This window comes from Drosophila eugracilis, unplaced genomic scaffold, assembly GCF_018153835.1.
Source record: "Drosophila eugracilis isolate 14026-0451.02 unplaced genomic scaffold, ASM1815383v1 contig_367, whole genome shotgun sequence".
Lineage (NCBI taxonomy): Eukaryota > Metazoa > Arthropoda > Insecta > Diptera > Drosophilidae > Drosophila > Drosophila eugracilis.
The window spans coordinates 4,629,478-4,640,690 of NW_024573224.1; the positions used below are offsets into that span (position 1 = coordinate 4,629,478).

An 11,213-nucleotide genomic window follows, 5' to 3' on the forward strand; every position below is an offset into this window, starting at 1 on the left:
CAGTAGTGACAAGAGGGCCCTCGAATTCATAAGTTTTTAATTGAATTCAACGCAATTTGTCTGGTCTTTGTTTTGGCTGCTGGAGCTGCTATAGCTTCGGTTGGCTTTGCTTCTGGGAAATCGATACTGATTGAATTCTGCACTAGATTTGACATCGGACAAACGCTTTCGATTCGAGGTCAAGATTAGCCAAGCATTTAAACCGTTACGCTGTGCAGTTATTACTTGAATTTCGCGTTATAGAGTCGCGTCGATTTAACCACACGCGACTATTTCATCATTTGCATACCTAATTCAAGTGGACTTTAGCTCAACGGTTTTGGTTTTTTTTTATTTTTGCTATATCAATTTTTTCCACTCGAGAAAAACGTCACCGTAGACCGGCCAGACACTGAATTGATGACAGCCAGACGACATCGGCGGAGAAAACGATGTTAACTTGTTTTGCCATCGGCCTATTGTTGTTACACGGAAAGTTAACGAGTTAATGGAAAAGTTTCCTACTAGAACTAATAAAGAGAGTGACTGACTTGGCCATAATGGTTTGTTTGCCTCCTGTTACTGTGTTTTTTGCGCTGGTCATGTTCACAATTAAATCGTATTCTTCTTTCATTTGCATTCCGCTAACCGCAAAAAAACATTATATATATATATTTATATGTTCACCGAGATATGTACATGAAAAAGTTTCCAGCGAATGCTTGAATTTGTTATGGAAACTGTGTGTTTTTGTGGTGGAAAGTTTATCGTACTTATAGGCATTGATATGCCTGGGCAAAGCCACGGCCAAGTGGAAAATCTGTGAGGGGGAAAACTCAGTTACATCCCTGAGATAAAAAGTTCTGCCAATATTTGTTTTTTTTCTTGCGCTTTCGCTTTAGCCATTCCCTTTGCCGCATTTGATTCAATTATAAGCGGATAAAAGAAGGCGAATATCTATATACACACATATTCCCATATTGGCATAATCGCATCAGGGCGACGACGGCAAATCAGGATCTGCTGGCCAAAGCTAATTGAATTGGATTTGCCCGAACCCAAGCCAAAGCTCAGCTCAACTCTCTGATTGTGTATTAAAACTGTTTGCCCTCAACGTAATCTTATCAGGTAACGGAAACTGTCAGTATTTCTGAATTATACAATAAATAATATATAATATTTGAGGGATTCGTCATGCCTGTCGGTTGTCTCACATGTTGTTCATTTAAAGGGCTGGGGCAGTGCCGTCAATTAACAGATTTACCAGGGCTAAACTTATTATAAAACTGTCTACTTAGAATAGAAGGCAGCCACTCAAAAATCTTTGGCCAAGTGCGAAACAAATTAGCGCCTTCTCACGGGCCCATTATGGCGGAAATCACTCTGCTCAAAAAATAAATATATAAGTGTAAAAATAGCTAATGTTTTTTCAATATGCCAGAAAAGCGATCAGAGGGTTGTGTAAGCAAAAAATGTAGGAAGTGGATTGAGTCAACTTTAAGGAATTTTGGAAAAATGTCTTTAGGAAATGCTTATTTGGTATAAGAAATTCTTGCATTAAACTCTAAGCAAACATATGGTAAATACCTAAACGTATCTGAGTAGCTTATTAACTTTTTTGATATGCCAGGAAGTTATAAAATGATATCGTAAGTTGATAATATCAAAAATCAGTAAATTTGACAGCATTAAGTGCATTGCTTCAATTGCTGCACTCAAACTTAAAGCCACAAAAATGTCTCTAAAATGTTGACATTGCCACAAAGTTCTTATCAGGTCTTAACCTGGCCCAAAAGCCCCATAGCTCAATCGAAATTGGTTCGAGATAATTTCCCCATTCGGGCAATGCAATCAAATGACTCGATGGGCCCGGGCTATATGGCAACTCATTATTAGCCGGACTTGATGGGCCTTTAACCAGCTCAAGGACATGCGACTTCATGATGACCAAAAGTATTCGGCTCAACTGCATATGGTCTGGCAAATTAATGACTTTGCCTCGGTCTGGGCCTCAGTCCCTATCGTATATGTCTTCCATTTTTGGGATTGAAGGGGAATGCACACACGTGTAGGCGAAACACCGAAAAAAAAAAAACACTAAGCCTTTAAGTGGTGATCGAAAATGCATATCGAATTTTGTAATTATGCATTCACAAATTTGTTTTGTTGCCTTCTTTTTTCATGGCAATATTCCAGCCCTTTTGAGACTTTTATAACCAAACTAATCAGCTTTTAATCTCTTAGTTCTGATTACAAATTTTGAAAATATGGAAATATATTTCTCTGTGATTTGCAAATAAAGAAAATCTTGGCCTATTTGGCGTGGACATATGAAATTATCGGTGCGACAACAAATATGGGTTAAATATCATTTATATGAAATTTTATGGTCTTATGGGGCTTAAGTGCCTTAATTTCACCGTGCATCGTCTTGGGGGCAGGGTAAAGTCCAAAACTGAGTGCAAAAACTTTATTTAAATATTTTCAGAGCGGAGCACTCGAGATGCATACGAAAAAGCCAACGTCAGAAGTGACGTCACATTCGAGACTCAAGTTAAGATCGAAGCGGAGACAAAAGCGGTACAAAAGCGGTATAAATAAAAACCGGCTTTAACATAGACTGGCGATCACAGCGATCGGCTCTTTGTGCTGGCCTGGGAATCACTCTGTTTTGGCTTTATCTCAAGCTCCATGTTGTTCATGCTGCCCGATTTATACAGATCACGTGCCCTGTGAGTCCCCCAAGCGATGGTCGAAAGACCAGCCTCCACAGTTGGTCAGCAGGGTGAATAAGTTCGACGGGACATTAACATATAAAAATCGTTGGCACTTTGTTCTCGGGTATTTTCTTTATTTTTATTTTTGTCTTTCAGAGGAGCGATCTAACACCCGTTTAAGTTTACTCATGCTTTCAGTTTGTCTTTCCGCCGAGTCATGCAAATGAGCACATTATCCAGCCGGTGCAAATTCTTAACCCGATCATCAGACGCCGTGCAAACAGTATAGCTTCGATACTCGGAACGCGACCCCTCTGATACTTACACAAACTAAAACTAACACCCCCAGACGGAACTACAAACACCTGACCAGACGAATCTCAATGCATTTGTCACTGGCCATAAAAAAGCTTGGAAATAGGACCAGTTTCATTGCAACAAGTCGAAGTCAGAAACACTCTTTCTGAGACAGTCTATCTTGGTATCAGCTTACATCAAACGAAATCTTCAATCTTTCAATTATTGAAATGCTTTTTGGTGATATGCCAGTTATAGTTAGTTGAGATTTAGTTAACCTGTCATAGTTGCATTTCGTTTAAGTGCAATTAATATTAGGTTTGTCAAGATAATAAATTCAGTGAACTGCACCAGACATGCACACTTGAAATGACAATTAAGCTCAAGAAGCTAAGAATATATACAATGAGCTCGTCGGTGATCCCACTTTGATCTAAACTCTCAGATATTCTCGACCTCATAAAATAAATCAAATTCTTAGAAACCGAGAGTCTGCACGCGTGCGGAAACTCTCAATTTGAGAACAAAGTGAATTCAACTGCGTTTCCCTTTGAAAAGCGAACAATCAGTGTCTACATAAGGTATTATCAGCACTTGCAGTCGTATTTGATCAACTGCGAATTGCCTTTTGTGTTCCACTATCAATAAATAATCAAAGCCGTGCTTCCTTCCTTAGATAACAGTTTGAAAAAAAGGCACTCCCCCACCTTGACTTCTTTTTGAATTCGTCTTTAGTTAGTTAGTCTAACCCACTATGTCAAATGACGAGCGAAGCGTTAAAACGAGCGTTAAATTCACACCCCTAAAATGCCGCTAAAAGATCGCTTTCACACTTTAAAATGCCATAGATAATGTCCACAGAGAGATCTTTAGATCGGCGGAATGTAAATATGAATTAGTCGGGGGCTTTATTGACTTAACGTCACACGCCGTAGATGGATGGATGTTTCGCTCGGATGGGTTTTAGTGAAATGTAAATGTTCGGGAATCTTTCTATATGATCGATGGCCATTAGACATTGATCGAGCTCCAAATTGATAAGACTTTCAACGAGGGGCGGATGTTTGAGTTTGTAGGGGATTAGTTGGCGACAAAGTTCTATGTAGATATAACTTACTTGCATATTTATAAACTTACTTAGGCATTTTAATAAATGCAAATAAGTAGTAAATATTAAACAAATCGTGTTACTGTATTCTTCCCTTCATAATTGCAGTCTCTCTGACTTAAGCATTATGTTCTGAATAAATTTATTTTAATCTTGAATAATGCAAATATATATGCAACAATGGCATCAATCTATAATTAAATTTTAATCAAGACATTGCATAATTAAATTTCATAAATCTTTTCGTGACAATCGCTATAAGTCACCCCCAGTTGATTCTGTGGGCAAATCAGCAATTAAATGCGCCATCTTTATCGGCAATCATTCATTTCGCATCTTCTGGCATTTTCACGACTCGTTTGCGGGCATCGCAGCTATTAATAAAAATATATATCTCTTGGCAAAAGTAGGGCATGCAAACGCCGTTCAGACCTGACACCAAAAAAAAAAAAAATTGCCCAGAAGAAAATGGTTTTCTGTTGATTTTTCACAGTCTCCGGTCGCGTGTTCAAAAAAATATAAGCGGCTCGTGCGTTTCCATAGAACTGGAAAGATGATGAATTGCACGGATAAAAATAAAGTCATCTTGAAATTTTTATTTAAAAACAAAATTGTTTTCAGAAATATTTGCACTATCTTTCCTTTCTAGTTTGAAATAGCTTTAAAGTTTTTTTGTTTTAATATCATAGCTTCGGAATCCAGAAAGTGTTAAAATAAAAAATAAATAAGAAAATAATTATGAACAGAATTTTCCAAGAAAATCCCATGAGCAAGCCAAAATTTTTCTGTGTGTGGATATGACTTTTGGCTAGATGCCTCAAACTTTTTTTTATGACTACTGGGAATCGAAGAGAATTTGTGATGATCTCATTAAAGTCGATTCTACGGTCATGTTGTAAGCGGCTGATCGTCCGATTTGTGTACTTACTGGCTATTGGGGATAATGCGTAGTTATAATAAAAAAAAAACACAGTTACCTATAATCAAGGTTCATGTGAACTGAGCGTGTGGGGATGAGTGGGTGTGGTTCCAATACGATTTTAGTTAATTGACTTTAAGTATCTATGATAGACTTCTGGACAGTTCCCTTTGGCATATAAGTGGATTAATGCCTTATCAACGAACTACAGATAACGAATTTCATATGTGCATAACGGGAGCGTGCCGTTTTTCAACAAAATGAAATGAAATTATTATTTTTTGTGAGTCATTGTCGAGCGGGTTTTTGGAAGTGGAAGTTGAAGTCGTAGTGAATCTGCTGTATCATCTTGGTCCAGCGTTTGTATTTGTATTTGTTTTTAATTTCACAATCAAAACAACAATAATAACAGTGTCTTATCTCACGGACATATCTCCTGTGCGCGCTGTTTCGCTCTGATTCTGATTATCTCTCTCTTTTTCTCTACTTTTCCTTCTTGCAGCTGGCGCCCAACGGTGGGAATTTCATCAGCTGTTGTTGTTGTTTATTTTGCAGCAGCAGTCGGCCTAATAAAAATGCAATTTTTATGGTTAAGAAAATAGAGCGCGGCCGCCGAAGTATTGCACATTGGAAATTGTGCAGAAGCCAGAAGAAAATATGTCTTGGAAAATGGAAAAGCTCGAGCAAAAGCAGCAGCAGCAGCAGCAATAACATTGAGCAAGTGATGTAATATAGAGCAAAAGTGAAGCGGCGATTGGCATTGCAAAAAAGAAACAGATTATACAATTTGTGTTGCTGCTGGAGTGAACTAGGACAACAGCAACAACAACAGCAGAAACAGCAATTGCAGCAGCGGCAACAACTGTAGAAGCAACAACAGCAACACTTCGAGTTATAGTAGCAACAACAACTGTGGAAGCCACAACAGCAACACTTGCAGCAGTAGCAACAACAACAGCAACATCAGCAACTACTGATAAAGACCGGCTGGCAACAGAGAAGCGGCCACTTGCAGCAACATAATTTCAAAGTCGGAGCGTGGGAATCGCAAATCACGGCAGCAACACCAGCAACAATCATCACAGCACGGCAGCAACATCGGTCTCTCGTCGCTCTCCAAAGCGCTCTTCTCGCTCGCCGTTCTCCCGCTGGCGTTGCTCCGTCTCCCTCGCTCAGCCACGACACCTCTCGCTTGCACTCGCTGTGGAGCGTTCGCGTATATTTGGAGGCGTTGCGGCGACCGCTCACGACAGTTGTGCTTGGAACGCTTCGGAGTGAAGATCGTGCTCGTCCGATCGGTGCGCGTGAAAAAAAATTACACGGCGAACAAAAAGAGTCAAAAGCCCAAACAATTGACAAGACACGAAACATAAACACAAGTGTAAAAGCAAATGCTTGAGAGCAACAAAAAAGAAATTGTTTTTTACAAATCTCGCACGTAAATTAGCAAGCGTTCGCAAGAAACAAGCCGCAGATATAACTAAAAAAACCAAAATAAAAAACTTTATTAAACAAAAAACCCAAAACTTTGGCTGTAAATGTGAAGAGACGAGAGAAACAGCGGATATACCGAGTGAAATTTGTGTCATAAGCAAAGCCAAAACAAAACCGAAAAGCCAAACAAAATAAAAGGCCATAAGTGACTGTGAAACTGTAAAGTGATGTGTGGTAATCGAAAAACAGCATAAAGAATGGCCATAGACCTCCTGATCCTGGCCCTGCTGCTTGTCTCGTTCCTGATCAACCTGCTGGCGCTGTGTGCCTTTTGGATAACGCCAGGCTTGAGGACTACAGCGAATCGTTTTACGATCAATCTGCTGGCCATCAATCTCATTGGGTGCTGCATCTTGGCCCCCACCTTGTTCCTGGGACTGCCGGGCAAATCTTCTGCTGTCACTTCACCATCGGAGACCTTGGAATTCTTCTCGAAGCCGGGTAACCATCAGGTCATATTCCGTCGAAATGGTCAGCTTGTGGAGCAGGATGGCGTCGTGGTGCGAAAGAATATCAGCGAAAACGGCGATACGGTGGAGACCTTCTTCAAGTGCAACGCCACTTATTGTCGCGAGTTGACCATCGATGAGCGCGGCGATGGTGGCTTTGTTATTACAGAGACCGAGACCCATGAGGAGAACCTCTCGGCCTTTGAGAGTTTACCCACAGAGGCTCCCATCTTGCCACCTGTGCAACTGAGATGTTGGTCCATAGACATGACTGCAGCTCTGGGAGCCTTGGCAGTTCTGCTTGTGGTGGGGGATACCTGGTGTGCGGTCACAGATCCCCTGCGTTATCATAGTCGCATCTCGGGGCTAAAAACCTGGATCTTCATAGCACTCACCTGGGTGGTGGGTATTCTGTTTGGAGCTCTATCCGCCTTTCGAGTTCTGGACTTTGATGCGGACGCCTTGTTCAGCAGACAACGCCGCATGGCAGTCACGTACTTCAATATCAGCAGCACAAACAGTATTTTCGGAGTGATATACGCGAGTGTATACTTCATCGTTATCATACTCCTGCCCTTTGGCTTTGTGTGCGGAATGTACTGGAGGATCTTCAGTGAGGCCCGCGGTAATGGGTTGCGCATGCGCCAGAATGGATCATCGCCGCTTTTGCAGAGCGCCTTGAATCTGACAGCTGGCCAACAGGCGGCTCAAACGAATCAGTTTTCCAACAGCTTGTGTGTTCATAGGCATTCCATATCCTCGGCCAGTTCGCATGGTGGAAACAGCAGCTTGGGCATTGGCCTTGGCGGTCTGCAGATGCAAATTGATCAGCGCCAGCAACCAAGGAGTTCACCTAGCTGCTTGAGGAGGGATTCAGCGGCTAAAGTTCTGCTGCCCACCATTTCCGATGATGGTGGCTCAGATGCGGAAAGTGGAGCCGGAGTACAACTAATGCCAGTGCAGGAGCACTCTCTGTCTGATCGAAATCAGAATATAATGCTGACTCTGCAAACGGCCAGTGGAGAGATCAAGAGGAACTACTCCGCTAGACAGTTACCCCTGTTGGGCACTTCCTCTCAAGATCTGAGGGAGGCTCATCGTCTCCAAGGCATTCGCCAGGTGCACAGCTCCCCAAATCTGCACAAGTACACTGAACTGCGTCAGGATTCTTTGAGTGAGGAGTGTGGCTCGCCGCATCTTTTGGGCCATGCCCAGCGGCAACAGCAGCAGCAATCGCAGCAGTTGCACCTGCAGCATCAGCAGCACCAACATCATCACAACCACCAGCATCACCCGCACTTCAGTTCGCCACGTCACCAGCAGCACGGGCACGCCCTCCAAATACCCGCCATCCACGCTTCCCCCAAGGCTCTCAGCTACATGAGCTCCTTGCGACATCGTCTGAGCAACGCTAGTTCGCTGTTCAAATACCGGGAGGAGTCGAGAGCCGCCCGCATCAGCATTTTGGTTGTGGTGATGTTTGTAGTCTCGTACCTGCCTTTTGGACTGCTGGTACTCCTGCAATCGCGGTTATCGGCTGCCAATTTCGGTGGCTCTTCGCAGTTGGCCATCTTCATGATCCTGCTGGCCAACCTCAGTTCCCCTTCATCTTCGCCTATAGAAATAAAAGGGTGCGACGTGGAGTCAAGCGGCTGTTTGGCCTGGAATCATCGGCTGGTCTGCAGCGTCACTGCAGCAGCAGTGTGAAGACCAATGGAACTGCTGGACCTGCTGCAGGTGGTGCACAGTTGCAGCGCAACAGCAGCAAGCTGTCGCAGTACAGCAGTAACAGTTGCAGGTATCTCACGCCTCAGACTTCACTGGTCAGCCAAGTACCGGTGCATACGACCTTGACTTTGAGGCCGAACAGCAGCTGCAGCACCATCATTAATTTCGGAGGAGCAAGGGGCTCCGCAGAATCGGAGGAACCCCCACCGGCAACACCACCACCCACTGTTGCCGTTGCAACGCCGCCCACTCGCCCACAACGCCCTAAACTGCAAAGGGGCATCACCATTGTGGAGCATATAGCTATAACACCAACTACTCCCCAAAAGTTCCAGAATCGACGGGCCAGGCTCTTCGACATGTTCTTCCGAGGCTCGAAGAAACTGCAGTCGGGCTGCCAGAGCCAGAGTTTGCCCACAGAGGTCTAAGGGGGGTTAAGATAACTATATATCTTAGAATTTAGACAAACACTAAACTCGCTTGCTGAAGAATTCTAAAAACAGTATTCGTAATTTGTAAGATTAGCAATTAGCAAAGACAACTGTTTGAATTTGAGTTTTAAGACCAGATCATGCTGTCCTAGAAGCTTCTCATGCCAAAAACTAAAACAAGAAAAACACAAAGAAAGTCAAGCTATAAAGTTTGAGATGCTTTAAAGTAATACAAAAACACAAAAACAAAATAACAAAGTACCTTTAACAAATAGAAAACTGTGTACAAGTCAAATTAACAAAGTTTGAGAGACAGGAGTTGTAGTCTTAGGGTGGATATCAAACTGTAAAGTGGAACCAAGCCAAGCCAAGTCGAGATCGTAATCAATGTACCTAAGCAACAAGCATATGAACATTTAATGTTTTTACTCAAGTGGAACCACAAACTAACACAAAAGAATAGCACGACAGCACAGTTATTTCGAGCTCACCCACTAATTTATTATTTATTATAACAATTGTAAATATTTATTAGACATCCACACCGCAAAGCTTTAACTCCAAACAACATTCTGGCTAAAAGAAAAACAAGAAGAGACGCAAACATTCAATTCATAAGTTAATTAAGTCAATGTGCAAAGCATATGTGTATTCTAGAGCTTAAGTTGTAGTAGCCGAGTAGTCTTAAATTCCGAGCACTTAGTGCCGAGCAGTGCTTTTTCCACCTGGCCAACTGGAGCGTCATTTGCAGGCGGCATTTTCATATTGAAAATGTCTCTTGGCCAGTGCAATGCTGCATTTGCCAGTTGGCCAGAACGTCAGTCAGCAGTTAGTTAGCCCTTGGCTAGCCAACGGCTATTGCGCCATTAAGTCAATTTGCTTTTTGTAGAACTCCGCGGGCATTGCGTGCAGCTAAATACCTCATTAGATTTAATTTAAAGTGTGAGATGGATAGCGGCAATAGGTCAAAGGTCTTAGCCATCGACCATTGCCTATGCATAATGCATGGAGGAATAGTCGATTGGCCCTGGCATTTGTCTCTTTTCGTTTTAGTCCGCTCCAGGCCAGAAAGCTTTATACCTTAAGTTCTCCTGCTTTGATTTCCCTTGGCTGCACAAAATCCAAAAAGAAAAAATGAAAAGAAAAGATGAAAAAAACCAACAGACACACAACACTAAACAACCTCGAATTTATATTTCTAAAGTTTATATTTTATAAAAAGTGTGCATAGGAAATATCTATAAATATTCATGCATGTGTGTCGGACAAAGAAAATATTTCAAAACCAATTATTGTGATGTTGAGCAAGGGGGCAAGCAAGAATGTAATTTCGAAATGCATTAAAAATAACTTAAAACATGTATTAATAGTTATACTATATACAAGCTTATGTGTGTATACATATATACCTTTACTAAATAGTGATATTTTTCAAATTTATTCAACTGTCATTCGCTAAACCATTCGATGTAAGCGCAAAAAGCAAATCTAAAACTAAAAAAACGAAAAGTAAAACAAAAACAAGTTCAATGTGACAAATTAGCTTATAATCCGAAAAGAAAAATGAATTAACAGTAACAATTGGTGGCTGATGCAAGTCCAATCCGGTATTTTCCAGCCAAGCTGCTAATAAATTCGAAAATGAAACACCACACACAACAAAAAAACCATACCAAACCACAAAAAGAGCAAGAAACTATTCAAATAAAAGATTATGTGTCTTAAAAGAATTAATTATTATGACTTTTTCACTGGGGGCAGTTCAATTGGGGACTTGAAAGCGGTTCAAAATTACCCACGCAGATCTCCAGCGGATCTGCAGCGTTGCAGAGGTTGGCCTAAAGAGTTCTCAGAGTTATACAACATTTCTCTCCACCAATTAGTTGAGACCCCAGTGAATTTATCGATCCAACCTGCTCTCAACTTCGTCGACAAGAGCTCTAGAACACGAACAAACACTTAACCAGACCGAGGGGCGCGCAAGTTCAGCATTTCATTCAACATTTCATTTCAGCAACCGACCGCCCGTCCGCCTGTCCAGCCACCCATACCCGTATTAATTGATTCATAAACCGACAAGAAACAGTACAA

The 11,213-nt window shown here is 41.8% G+C and overlaps 1 protein-coding gene across 1 annotated transcript; it reads left to right on the top strand.

Annotated features, from left to right (window-relative positions):
* The first annotated feature begins 5,952 nt into the window (after nucleotides 1-5,952).
* LOC108113621 lies at nucleotides 5,953-10,856 on the top strand. The gene is given in 2 exon segments (XM_017224283.2): nucleotides 5,953-8,560; nucleotides 8,563-10,856. Coding segments are annotated over 2 exon segments (2,406 nt in total). The 5' UTR covers nucleotides 5,953-6,711; the 3' UTR covers nucleotides 9,120-10,856.
* Nucleotides 10,857-11,213: the final 357 nt, after the last annotated feature.